Below are 14,505 nucleotides of genomic sequence, written 5' to 3'. Positions count from 1 at the left end.
ATAAGAAAGCTGGAACGGTATGTTTTGGAGTCAATATTTATTGTGTGTGCATTTTCTTTGCACAACTGGAAAGTGTGGGTTATTTATAATAATAAGGGATCAATTTTATATAATGCTTTACTAGACACTCAGAGATGCTTTACAGAGCATTTTTTCATTCACTCCACACTCTTCATACTAGACAATGTGGGTGAAGTGCTTTGCCTAAGGACACGATGACAGTCAGCAACAAAAAAGAAAAACAACTGAAAGGTACCGAGCTCTACCCTCAATACTTGTTTGGGTTTTGTAAGTTGAACTATTCTATTTGGACTTCAATATTCTGGCTATCTTCCTATATGATTGTCTTTGAACCATGTTATAATACTGTTACCAGTTCAAACACATACCTAGATTTGTGTTTTGTTTCATTCATACATGTTTGAGCAATACAGTCCCTGACAAAATCTTGTCACTTATCCATTTTGTAGAAACAAAAGCTTATAACCTGACTTTAAATTAATCGATTGGTTTTACAAATGTCTCATATGAAAGCTAAAACTCTCCCAAATTATGCTCAATATACTAAAATAAATTTGCTTCACTGAAGACAGATTGATCATTTAATGAACACAGAAAGGTCAGATTTTGGCAAGACAAAAGTTTTGTCGCCTACAGAAAATTGAACAAATAATTTTCTTCAAATACAAAAATATGTTGCATAACATCAGTGAATGAAGTAGTGGTGCTGTGAGATCCAGATTTAATATCTTGTATGACTCCATGAGCTTGAAGGACGCATCCATGCGGTTCAACAATGATTCATACAATTTGTTGATGAAGTCATCAGGAATAGCAAAGAAAGCATCTTACATGCCTCCCAGAGTTCATCAAGATTCTTTGGTTTTGCCTTCCATGCTTCCTCTTTCATTCTACCCCAGACCTGCTCAATGATGTTCATGTCTGGTGACTGGGCTGGCCAGTCCTGGAGCACCTTCATCTTCTTGACCTTGAGAAACTTTGATGTAGAGATAGAAGTATGCGATGGAGCACCATCCTGCTGCAAAATTTGACCCCTTTTATGGTTGGGAATGAAAGAGGAGCTAATACTTCTTGATATTTTAGGTTATTGATATTTGCCTTCCACCCTGCAAATGTCTCACACACCCCCATACTGGATGGAACCCCAGACCATGATTTTTCCACCACCAAACTTAACTGTTTTCTGGGTGAATCTCGGATCCATGCGGCTCCAGTAGGTCTCCTGCAATATTTGCGGCGGCTGTGATGTAATTCAACCGAGGATTCATCTGAGAAATCCACCTTCTGCCACTTTTCCAGTGTCCATCCTTTTAGCAGGCTGTGGGTCTTGGCAAATGCCACACGTTTTTTTAATTGCCTTTTGTTTAGTGCTGGTTTCTGTGCACTGATTCAACCATGGAGGCCATTTTGAGACAGAATTCTACAAACTGTTGTGGTTGACACAGGGACTTGAGGTGACCAGGCCTGGTGGAGTCTGCTGCAGTGGAAAAGGGGCCGTGGATTTTCGAACCAACAAACGGTCCTCCCGAGCAGTTGTCTTGCGGGGTCTGCCGGACCTGGGCTTGTCAAAACATCTCCAGTCTTTTTCTTATTGTTTGTACTTGACGCTGAGACACATTGAAGGTGTCACCACCTCAGCAGTGGATCTGGTCTTCAGCCTCTTGATAATTAACGCTTTGGTCTCAGGGTGGATCTTAGGCATGTTGTCAGAGGTCAAGTTGCAGTTGATGTGAAGGTCTGGTGTGCTGGGGTTCTTTTTATACACACCCACTAATTGATTGATCAGTAACTGATCACAGGTGAGGCTGTAATCTAGGATTGGGTGCATCATATGACAAGACGACAAGACTTTTGTCTTGCCAAAATCTGACCTTTCTGTGTTCATTAAATGATCAATCTTTCTTCAGTGAAGCAAATTTATTTTAGTATATTGAGCATAATTTGGGAGAGTTTTAGCTTTCATATGAGACATTTGTAAAACCAATCGATTAATTTAAAGTCAGGTTATAAGCTTTTGTTTCTACAAAATGGATAAGCAACTCGGCCCCGGATAAGCGGACGAAAATGGATGGATGGATAAGCGACAAGACTTTTGTCAGGGACTGTACATCTCTAAAGCTCAAAATGCTCTGTTCCACCTTGTAGTTTTCAAGTTGGCATCTACCTTTTATTGGTTTACCTTATTTAGTAGAGATTGGAAATTCCAGAGCTAACATTATCCAAATGATTCTCTTGTTTTACCACATGGCATCACAAGGTGTTTTATGTTTTAGAGCAGAACTCAGCTTAAATATGTAGGATTTGTGTTAAACATGTGTGAATGAAACAAAACACAATTCCCGGGACCAGGGAAAACATTGTAACATAGTTTAGTAAATGGTGCAATATGAACTGTCTAACATTGAGGTTGGTGCTTGAGTACTTTGCCACCAGTCTACTGCAGACTAATGTTTACCATAGACATATGTGTTGCTGTCTGAAGTCTGTCAACAGAACTACTTTATGATGAATACTTTTCTAAATCTAGACCAGATAAAGTTTAGTCACTGTCCAGTGTGCAGAGGAGATATGCCTCTATGTTTAGCACTGCCTATCTGCTTACACTTGTTTATTTTCATCATCATGTTCATGTAGGTGGATTTATGTTTGTGACTGTGGAATATACGCAGCTGTTTGCCTCTGTTATAGTTGTAGTGCCCCAGGTTATGTGAACTGAGGCTAAAGTTATTGCTTACTCAACCCCCTGCTACCTAGTTCTACCTTCATTAAATTGAATAACTTCTAACCTTAAGGGGTTACACTGTGGCAAAACAACCCAGAACAAAAACTACAATGCAGATGACTATTTGATTATTTGTTTATTTGTCATAGTCATGACATAATTGTCATTTAAAGGACCCATATTATGATATTTGTTATTATTGGTTATAAAGTTGTTTCCTCATCACAAACATACATGTGGTAATACAGGAAGTGCTCCACTGTGTTTTTAAACTCCATACACTATCACTAGAAACACTTAGATGATTTCAACCATGGAATTGCCAATCTCTTCTGAACAAAAGGGTAAAAGTTGCTGTTTACTTAAACTACGAGTAGCTGACATCACAAGGTGGAACAGAGCATTCGAGCTGGTGGTGTAGACAGACTAATAATAAAGGATTATTCACATTTGTGTGAATGACACAAAATAACTCCAGATATGTTTCTGAGGTAACAATATTATAACATGACTTATAGCTCACAAGAGAGACTTTGTAATATAGGACATTTAATTCAAATTCAAATTGAATACATAAAATAAATAAAATACAATTGTTTGTATAGAGTTGTTCCTGACATTTTAGATTAGTTCATTTCTCTCTCTGCATTTGACTTGCTTTTTTGCTTTTGCCGTTAGCCTCATTGTTACGTACCTCTCGGCATTAGCAGAATTCCTTTTATTGTGCGTTACTATGACACATTTCACTCCGTGGTCTGCACAGTCTTAGCAGTGCCTTGTATGGTTCACTAGTTTGCAGCCTGGCAGTGTCCTGGATTTGAAAGTGCTTTTAACAATGGGGGTAAATGCAAACAAGTTTAATGAGGAAGTGATTATACAAACTGTCATCAAAATAGTCCTCATCTGTCAACAGGACTGGCCTTAACACCGAGACCCCAGCTGGTTGTTTACAATTGTCTCCTGTGTCCTCTACCTGTTCATCTGTTGTGTGCATGCACTAGCGTGTCAATGTAGTCACTGGATAATAATTTAATGTGAGAGAATTGTGTTTTTACTGGCTATTTGTTCAGCTCATTTCCGACCGCTGTCTGCTAGACCAAGAATGCCCTGTGTATAAATAACTTCTCCAGTTTAGCCAGCTCAGTGACGAGTGGGTGAGATAATGCCTTGATCCGATGGGAATACTCTCAAGTTAAAGGGTCCTACATAACATGAAATTTACTCTTGTGAGCTTTAAGCCATGTTATAATATTGTTAACTCCTCAAAAACATGCCTGGAATTGTGTTTTGTTTCATTCACATACCCCTGCATTACTAGTCTGTCTGCATCGCCAATGTTCAGTATAGATTGGCAATTCCAGGGCTGAAATTATCCAGATCATTCTAGTGAGGGTGTATGGAGTTTAAAAACTCAGTGAAGCACTTCCTGTGTTACCACATGACCTCACAAGATGGCACAGAGTGTTATTTGAGAGAAGAACTCAGCCTAAATATGCAGGGTTTGTGCATCAAGGTATGTTTTTAATGAGGAAACAGCATTGTAACTTAGATCAGAAAATAGTGTAATATGGGCCCCTTTAAGAGATAGAAAATGTTAATTGGGGGACCAAATTCATGCATTACTCAATTACTCAACAAATTTGCACTGGAGGATTCCGTGACCCCCAAATCTTCAGTTAGTTTTAGAGAACCACAGAAGTTTGTTGCTTTTAGTCAGAATGCTTAATAATGCCCCGAACTACAATGGTGCTACTAAAATGACCACAACATTTAGCGGGGGGTGATATTATTTGTGTCTGGACAACTTTGAGGTATGGTTTAGTTAATACATGATAAAGGCTGTGAAATGGTAGTTTATTGTAAGTCCTTTGTAGACTTGTATCATATGCTTTTAAATACAGACAGGGGATCAAAAGCGCATTATTGTGACTGCTTCTTTCTAACCTTGTATTAGAGGCTTTAGTGTGAAGATAACCGATAATTAACACACATTTATGCTAAAGTCAAAGAAAGGCAACTGAGCTCTGAGGTTTTGGGCAGTGTGTAGTTTGAGTCAGGTGAGAGAGGACACTGGGCAGAAGAACAGCTTTGATCTTCAGGCTCATGGAGCACATAATGAGATGAGCTTGAACGTGGGAGTGTAGTGTTTAATAGGAATGCACCATTCACAGAGAAACATGGCTGCACAAAAGCTGGGTCAGTATCAAGTATTGTCTAGTAGGGCATTAGATTAAAATGTATTTGTCTTTTTGTTTTTTATATTGTTAATTAGCACAACAAATATATATTGTTGGTTTGTTTGTGTAAATTTTATTTTAATTGTGTTTGATTTAATAAGATTTGTTTAATTAGTGAATAATTTATTTGCAGATAAGTCAAGGATTTTATCACTGCAGCTAATTTCTTGACCCAGTGAGCATGTTTCAGTACGGTGATTCCAGTCATCGAACTTTATGACCTGAATACTCAAAAGACTTCTAACCAATTAAAATCTAACAAAATCAACAAATTCAGACCAAGTGAACAGTGCTGTGAGTCTGAGTTTGCGCTGAGCTCTCAAACATCACCTCCCTGCCAGCTCTGTGCCTGCTCTCATGCCAGAAAGACCCTCCCCCACATCACCGGTCCCCAGTAGACTGTGCTGCTGCCAGCCTGAGGGTAGAGAAAGGCAGGAGTCTCCATTCAGTCTGCCTTTAAGACATGCTTCTCCTCATCTGTGGTCTACTGTCAAATTTTTAATCCTCTCTTCTCTATACATTACGAACTACTTGACGCTATGCATATCATGAGCTCATTCCTGTGTTCATTGGCTTTTTTGGTAAAATTGTCACTTTTAATCATTTTCTCTTTAATGCAGCTTTATGCTTTTATCTGTGTTGCAAGAGCTCCACATACCTGACTGACAGGTGTGAAAGACAATGGGTACTTAACTTGTAGAAAAAAGGAAACTCCCACACCTTTTTATGTAATTTATGACTTGCAACATTTTAGTTGATTGATCTTCATCACGTATCAAACAAATACAAATTACAAAGTACAAATTCTCATGTACCCACATCTCCTATTGGTCTGCCTCAGTCTGCAATGAAGTGTGTACTTTTAGAAGAAGACTTTATAGTTACCTCCTCAAGGCAATATAAATAATATAAGGCCACTTAGTTTCACCTTGTTGTGTATTTCCTATGAATTTTGAGTCTATTATTGCCATGTAACCGTTGTAATCTTTTAATAAAAATATAACACTTGCATAAAATGTGAAGTTGGATCTGTGGCCAGCCAACACTGACTGAGGCGTGTGTTCTCCTCATTGGGGCTCCCCCTTCATGCCACTGTCCAAAGACATGCATGTATACACTCATTGTACATTCCATCAAGTTGCCCCCAGTGAATGGATGTGAGTGAATGGTTCAGTGAATGTATGAACCAGATACTGCCGACAGTGTACCACAGATATTCTAACAGAAACAGATAGTAGCTATAGATAGTAGGCCTGTCACAATAACACATTTTGAAATGCGATATATTGGTGAAGAAAATATTCACGATAATGTTGAAAGTAATTGATTATACCAAAATCATTTCGATAATATATCATAAAAGTCACTTATTCAACCTTCATCATTGGCTCTTGGTTTTGACACTAAACTAACACATCATTAGATAACATTAGTCATGAGTTGTTTTTTTTTTCTTTTTTCTCAGCAGGTAATGCCCAGGAGGAGTGAAGCAGAACTCTGACGCTCCTCCGATAGAGGGAGCTGATCTCCATGAGGATTATGCTGCAGGACATCTCGTGAGGGTATGGACACATCTACCAATACATCTCATTTTGCTATCGTGTGCAAATGAATGACCTATCTACATTACAATATGACAGAGCCTGTTGTACTTGCTTTTATGGGCAATGTACATCTGTAAACACAATGTACAGTCCCTGACAAAAGTCTTGTCGCTTATCCATTTTGTAGAAACAAAAGCTTATAACCTAACTTTAAATTAATCAATTGGTTTTAGAAATGTCTCATATGAAAGCTAAAACCCTCCCAAATTATGCTCAGTATACTAAAATAAATTTGCTTCACTGAAAAAAGATTGATCATTTAATGAAGACAGAAAGGTCAGATTTTGGCAAGACAAAAGTTTTGTCGCCTACAGAAAATTGAACAAATAATTTACTTCAAATACAAAAATATGTTGCATAACATCAGTGAATTAAGTAGTGGTGCTGTGAGATCCAGATTTAATATCCTGTATGACTTCCATGAGCTTGAAGGACTGCATCCATGCGGTTTGACAATTTGTTGATGAAGTCATCAGGAATAGCAAAGAAAGCGTCTTACATGCCTCCCAGAGTTCATCAAGATTCTTTGGTTTTGCCTTCCATGCTTCCTCTTTCATTCTACCCCAGACATGCTCAATGATGTTCATGTCTGGTGACTGGGCTGGCCAGTCCTGGAGCACCTTGATCATCTTCGCCTTGAGAAACTTTGATGTAGAGATAGAAGTATGTGATGGAGCACCATCCTGCTGCAAAATTTGACCCCTTTTATGGTTGGGAATGAAAGAGGAGCTAATACTTCTTGATATTTTAGGTTATTGATATTGCCTTCCACCCTGCAAATGTCTCACACACCCCCATACTGGATGGAACCCCAGACCATGATTTTTCCACCACCAAACTTAACTGTTTTCTGGGTGAATCTCGGATCCATGCGGCTCCAGTAGGTCTCCTGCAATATTTGCGGCGGCTGTGATGTAATTCAACCGAGGATTCATCTGAGAAATCCACCTTCTGCCAGTTTTCCAGTGTCCATCCTTTTAGCAGGCTGTGGGCCTTGGCAAATGCCACACGGTTTTTTAATTGCCATTTGTTTAGTGCTGGTTTCTGTGCACTGATTCAACCATGGAGGCCATTTCGAGACAGAATTCTACAAACTGTTGTGGTTGACACAGGGACTTGAGGTGACCAGGCCTGGTGGGGTCTGCTGCAGTGGAAAAGGGGCCTTGGATTTTCGAACCAACAAATGGTCCTCCCGAGCAGTTGTCTTGTGGGGTCTGCCGGACCTGGGCTTGTCAAAAACATCTCCAGTCATTTCAGATCTTTTTCTTATTCTTTGTACTTGACGCTGAGACACATTGAAGGTGTCACCACCTCAGCAGTGGATCTGGTCTTCAGCCTCTTGATAATTAACGCTTTGGTCTCAGGGTGGATCTTAGGCATGTTGTCAGAGGTCAAGTTGCAGTTGATGTGAAGGTCTGGTGTGCTGGGGTTCTTTTTATACACACCCACTAATTGATTGATCAGTAACTGATCACAGGTGAGGCTGTAATCTAGGATTGGGTGCATCATATGACAAGACGACAAGACTTTTGTCTTGCCAAAATCTGACCTTTCTGTGTTCATTAAATGATCAATCTTTCTTCAGTGAAGCAAATTTATTTTAGTATATTGAGCATAATTTGGGAGGGTTTTAGCTTTCATATGAGACATTTCTAAAACCAATCGATTAATTTAAAGTCAGGTTATAAGCTTTTGTTTCTACAAAATGGATAAGTGACAAGACTTTTGTCAGGGACTGTATACATTTATATTGTATTTTATATTTTCTGTGTTCTTTCTCAGCTCTGAAGCCATTCCTCCAGGGATGGGAGCTCACTGTTGGGCTGGACCCCCAGTGCTCCTCCTGGTGCTCACTGTGGTCCGGCCCAGTGGTGTCCACTGTGAATCAGACTCCTCTGACTTGTATCCCACTTTTACCCACCCCGACACTCTGTTTGAGCACTTGGCCCTGCACCCGGACCCTCGTGTCGGTCGGGTTTATGTGGGTGCCCGAAACCATCTCTTCCAACTGGACAAAAACCTACAGGTGGAGGTCCAAGCTGACACTGGCCCAGTGACCGACAGCCAGGAGTGCCTGCCCCCTGTGACAGAGATCACATGTCCGCAGGCTCGAAGTACTAGCAACCACAACAAGCTGCTGCTGGTCGACCCATACTCTGGGAACCTCATCACCTGTGGGAGTGTCAATCAGGGAATCTGTCAGAAACGAAGCCTGGACTCTGTCGATCAAATCTTCTTCTCTACCGAAAGACCAGTAGATACTCAATATGTAGCAGCCAACCATCCCAATGTCAGCACTGTAGGAGTAGTTGTCCGGGCCTATCCTGACCGCCAGCCTGTTTTGTTTGTTGGACGGGGTTACACCAGCAGCCATCCTCCCATTTCCACCCGAAACCTTGCCCAAGGATCTATTTTTTCTTATGAAGACACAGCTAAACTTGCTGTAGCTGGACGCCTCTCAGAGTACGATCATCATTTTGTGGCCACATTTGCACCAACATCATGTATATTTCTTGTTCTACAGGCGAGATCTAAAGTCTCAGTCTAGGGAATATCGGACATATGTGTCTCGAGTTTGCCTGGACGACCAGTCGTACTACTCCTATGTAGAGGTGCCTTTAACTTGTCGCTCCAGAGCAGGGAAGGTGTACAGTCTACTGCAGGCCGTGCAACTGGGCCGCTCAGGGGGGGATGCAGGAGGTCAGGATGTCCTGCTGGGGGTCTTCTCCACTCAGTCGACCTCATCACCTCGGCCCAGTGAAGACTCTGCCCTCTGTATGTTTAACCTACGAGATATAGATTCAAGGATCAACTCCACCAGAGACCTGTGCTACACCCAGATGGGCAAAGAGGCAGGCACAGAGGCGGCCTACATCGAGTATGAAGTCAAGTCCATCTGTGCTAATCTACCCACAGTAAGTTTCACCTAATGAAAGCACACTTTTTTCCCAGTGGAAAAATAAACACTAATAACTAATCTGTCTAACAATATACTTTTTATATTAGTCATCATGGTTAAGCTTTAAAATTCTGTATGAGTCATTTTTTAATCCTGTGTAAATAGATAGTTGGCTATATGCTGTGAGTAAGAGAGTGAGACTTTGTGTGTTGGAAGAGAATCAACTCCATAATCTTTTTAATAGTTAGAGAGGCCATGGTTTTGTGGCTTTGCTTGCCTGTTGTGGAGATATATTATGGTGTCAAAGGTTCATAGAGAGCTCCTCCTGGTATGACTTTAAGTCTGGGTTGTTTAACATTCTTATAGCAGATTAAGATGCAGTTAACCGCCATGCCATCCTGCTGCTCATGTCACAAGTTTGAAGAAGTTTGGAGCTTGTGGTGATGGGTGTGCCATCTATCTATACGTGCTAGCACAAGGAGACACACTCTTTGGCCAAATAAGAGGTCCATTCATAAGAGTGAACAAGCCAATTTCACGCAGCTTTCAGCAGGCAGTGCTCGCAGGTTCATTGCCTCGATTTCCTATTGATCCAATGAGCAGCAGTGGTGAAACAATGACCCCGCTTTGACATATTTCGTAGGAAAACACGCAGCCTGCAGACCCAGCACATACTGCACGATGTCAGCCATAAATATTTTTCTCTTACAAGGGCTGACAAGTTCATTAGATATCCGCTGAAAACAACAACAAACCACTGGGCATAGTTCTTGTTACTTAATTAGAGCTGCTAATCTATTAACTAACCTAATATCAACATTATTTGTCAAATGCTGAATGCTAGTAATTTGTAGTTGTTACATGTTTGAGAAAATTTTGTGTTTGTTCAGCTTTTGTCCTGTTTCTCTGCATGTAAATATAATGATGTCCTCACCATACATTTATGATCATACTGATGCATTTAAAAAGCAACTGCTGCAACTCTGTAGCTGGCAAGAAAATTTAACAGCTGCATTTTATCCTTTCTTCCCTCAGTTGTTAATTTGTGTTAAGGACTTGTCATTGTGAAGACATAGCAATGTACAACTAGATGGTTATGTAACCTATAGAAGACCATATTATTTATTGGTTTGCCAAAGACCCTTAAAAAATCTGCTGATAGTAAAATAATAAAGTTAAACAAAGAAATCTCACACATGTAGGCTGATTATTATTAACATACAAATGTGCTTCCTCCTAGAACACCCTGGAGGCATACCCATGTGGCTCAGACCACACCCCCAGTCCCATGGCCAGCAGAATCTCTGTGGATGCTGAGACCATCCTCGATAGCCCCTCAGCCCGACTTACTGCTGTGGCAGTCAGTGTGAGGGCTGGGCATGTAATCACTTTCCTGGGTGACTCCAAAGGGAATATGCATAAGGTACAATAGCACGGAGAATGTGCATTCCCTTAAGATCACTGTTTTCTTCTCATATTCACAGGCCCTCCAGTAAAGATGTATAGATTATGAATAAACAGTACACTAAGTTTCACTTTATATGTTATGCATATTTTAGTTTAGAGAGGAGTAAAACTATTCAAGTAAAGTACTTGCTATTTTTGTTTATTTAGAACTTATTATTACCATTTATATTTTTCCTCTTTATTATTATATTATGATGTGGCAGCTGCTGTGTTCAAATAATTTCCTTTGTGGATCAATAAAGTACATCTAAGTCTAAAATTGTATTGTAGTAACATGAATGGTTATGAATATATTACCGTTTTAAAAAAATGTGCTAGCATGACCATTGTCATACTACCATACTACGTGCTTTTTGTTTTCAGGTGTTTTTGGGGCCAAACGGTGAGGTGGAGGAGTACTCCATCATCTCCATCCAACAAAACACTGCCATTAGTGCAGATCTCATTCTGGACCAGGCAGAGCAGCATCTTTTCATCATGACTCAGAACATGGTACTAAATACTATCATAGGTCCATCTTCATACATTTTGCTTTTGTTGGAGCTCAAAATAATCACTACCACTAAGTAAATGCCTTGTCTTTTGTAACAGTTGTTCAAGGTGCCATGTAACCATGTAAGGGAATGAAATAAGAAATAAGAAATAAGAAAAGGGCAGGCAAATACATTTTATTTTTAATTTAAGGTAGAAGTTAAGGCATAAACCTGCACTGAATTAATCTGTCCTTTCTACTTTCAATGGAAAACCTGATTTGTCTATTACTAATGCAACATATCTGCAATTTTATACTATATGAATGAAGAGGACAGTGGATGAGTCTTAAGTTTATACAATCACCTGGCAGTAGTTTTAAATTTTGTACCCTGTGCTGGAGCTATTGAGATTTTCTTGTATATCCTTAAATATCACCCATTAAAACTGGGCATTGTTTCTGCATTAGTGAAGATCACAAACACATTCCAGAAGTGCCCCCCATCCGTCCCATAATGAGGCAGAGCAGCAGCAATAACACCGGGATTATTCTAATGACCGCAGTTAGTGTTCCATTGTTGCTATGGGGAAAATGGGGCACCTATTCTTCTTAATCAGATTTCCGAGAGCTTAGCGTGTGTGCTCCCTGAATATGAATGCACTATGTTGGTGTAGTGATAGTTTTGACCTGGTTACAGCTGCAGAAGAGACCAGTGGCTGAGTGCTGGAGGCATGAGGACTGCCACTCCTGTCTGCTGGCCCACGACCCCTACTGCGGCTGGTGTGTCCTACAAGGAAGGTAACTACACACATGCATGGACAGTTGATTCCATAACATTGGTAAACTTAAAGGGCCCATATTATTTCCTCATCGAAAACATGTCCGGACTTGTGTTTTGTTTCATTCACAAATCTTGCATATTTAGGGTGAGCTCTATAAAACTCTGTTCCACCTTGTGATGTCATGTGGTAATGCGGGAAGTGCCCTACTGTGTTTTCCACTCCATACACCTACACTAGACACTAGAATCATTTGGATGATTTCAGACCTGGAATTGACAATTGTTACTAAACAAAGGGTAAAAGGTAGCTGCTAACTTGAAAACTACCGCTTCATGACATTGCAAGGTGGAGCATTTTGATCTTTGGAGAGGTAGACAGTCTATTAATCCAGGTTTACTCAAACATGTGTGGAAGAAACAAACCAACTCCAGGTATGTTTTTGATGACGTAACAGCATTAAAACACGGCTAAAACTCAGTCAATTTTGCATAATATAGGACCTTTAAATCACAGGTTGTTAACGCCAGTTTCATGTTTGGTGTTACTACTACATGGCTCATACCTCAGTCACATGAAATATCATCTATCTATAAAAATCTATAATGTGAAAAAAAAATACAAAGTCCAGGTATTTTGCTTTTTGAGAAGCAGACTAGACTTGACTAGACTTGAGCCAAAGCCCCAGAAGCAAAACCAGTGTATTTATTGGAGAGTGCTGCATGTCATGCGTGGCAGTGACATCTACTGACTGATAAAAGAATTACACATACATTTACATATAGCAACACTAGCCACAGGGTCCTTTCCTTTCAGTGTTTATGGTCTTAGATGTTTAAGTCCATATAAAAACACTGTTGCCACTGTTAAATCTAACTTAAAACTTCCCCTGTTAGGTGCATGTTACAGTCTGAATGTGCTCGTGGACAGCAGCCTGGACAGTGGCTCTGGAGTTTTGATATGGAGCAACAGTGTCTCTCCATTCAAGAGCTCAGCCCTGCCAATGTCAGCAAGGATGAGAGTCACATGGTAAGTGTGTTTCAGCCATGTAATTTTACAACAGACTATCATGACTCTCCCTGACTTCTACAGGACTCTTATTTCACCATTTTCTGCTGTTTCTATGTTATAATGATGTTTCTTCCAAAAAAAACACTGGAGTTTTGTAAGTTCTCTTTCATTCACACATGGTTAACACACAAACCCTGCATAATTAGGCTGAGTTCTTCTCTGAAACACAAAACACTTTGTTCCACCTTGTGATGTCATGTGGTAAAACAGGAAGTGCTCCACTGTGGTTTTAAACTCCATACACCTTCACTAGAATAATTTGGATCATTTCAGCTCTAGATTTGCCAATCTTTACTAAACAAAAGGTTAACACTACATGACATCACAAGTGTTTCTTCTGTTTTTGTTGACTTTTTTATGTGAAGCACTTTGGTCAGCTGAAGTTGTTTTTAAATGTGTTGTATAAATAAACTTGAATTGAATTGAATTCTGAACTTTGGAGATTTAGACGGAGTATAAATAAAGGGCTACTCAAAAATGTGTAAATGAAAAAAAAAACACAACTCCAGGTATGTTTTAAAAACCTTTTTTCATATAATAGACAAGGGCACATTCATTTATGCACAGTTGAAATTGTAAAGGTTGAAATTGGGGAAAAAATATTTTAACTGATTACTATCTTATTTATTCAAATGACAACTACTGTATATATTATATAAAGGTACTTTATTTAATATCCTTTAATGTCCTTTATTTATTTTCCTTGTGAGATTAATGCAAGCTTATTCTATTCTGCTTTGCCCACATCACAAATAAATACAACTAAATGATTTTTTTGTCTTTGTCAATAATCTGCAATCTAAATACCAAATTAAATACCAAATTACTGTTATATTTGGTCTGTGCTTTGGTGCATCTTCAGATATCCCTCTTTGTCCCGGGACTACCAGTGTTGGAGAAGGGCGAGTCCTACACATGTTTTTTCCAGAACAGTGAAAGTCCTGCCTCTGTCAGCTCCACGGGTGTCTCATGTCGTTCCCCACACCCCAGTCGAGTGCCTGTGGTGCCTCCAGGACAAGGTGGGTTTAACTGAAGACTAAATATCAAAAACTGTCCATCTAGATCATAGACTGTATATGGACATACCTAACCCACTAGCCTCCACATTCGAAACATGGAGGCGCTTCCGGCTCCATTGACTTTACATTGAAAAATTGCTGCCCCTCTCTCTTTGTATTAATCCGCTCTCCATGATCCTGGTGTTTTTATTTCCCTATTTTTGTCCATGAATAA

The 14,505-nt window shown here is 39.8% G+C and overlaps 1 protein-coding gene across 1 annotated transcript in view; it reads left to right on the top strand.

Moving 5' to 3' along the window:
* Positions 1–14,505, top strand: part of LOC110170168 (plexin-B1-like) — a 51,477-nt gene that overhangs the window by 24,505 nt on the left and 12,467 nt on the right. Inside the window, 8 exon segments of the mRNA XM_055160576.1 lie at positions 6,446–6,542; positions 8,367–9,074; positions 9,076–9,499; positions 10,724–10,906; positions 11,314–11,442; positions 12,120–12,220; positions 13,098–13,230; positions 14,135–14,291. Of these exon segments, the coding sequence (XP_055016551.1) occupies positions 8,389–9,074; positions 9,076–9,499; positions 10,724–10,906; positions 11,314–11,442; positions 12,120–12,220; positions 13,098–13,230; positions 14,135–14,291 (1,813 nt within the window). The 5' untranslated portion in view covers positions 6,446–6,542; positions 8,367–8,388.

This window comes from Boleophthalmus pectinirostris, unplaced genomic scaffold, assembly GCF_026225935.1.
Source record: "Boleophthalmus pectinirostris isolate CB_2022bp ecotype Guang Dong unplaced genomic scaffold, ASM2622593v1 HiC_scaffold_3, whole genome shotgun sequence".
Taxonomy (NCBI): Eukaryota; Metazoa; Chordata; class Actinopteri; order Gobiiformes; family Gobiidae; genus Boleophthalmus; species Boleophthalmus pectinirostris.
This window is presented reverse-complemented; position numbering and strand designations above follow the sequence as displayed.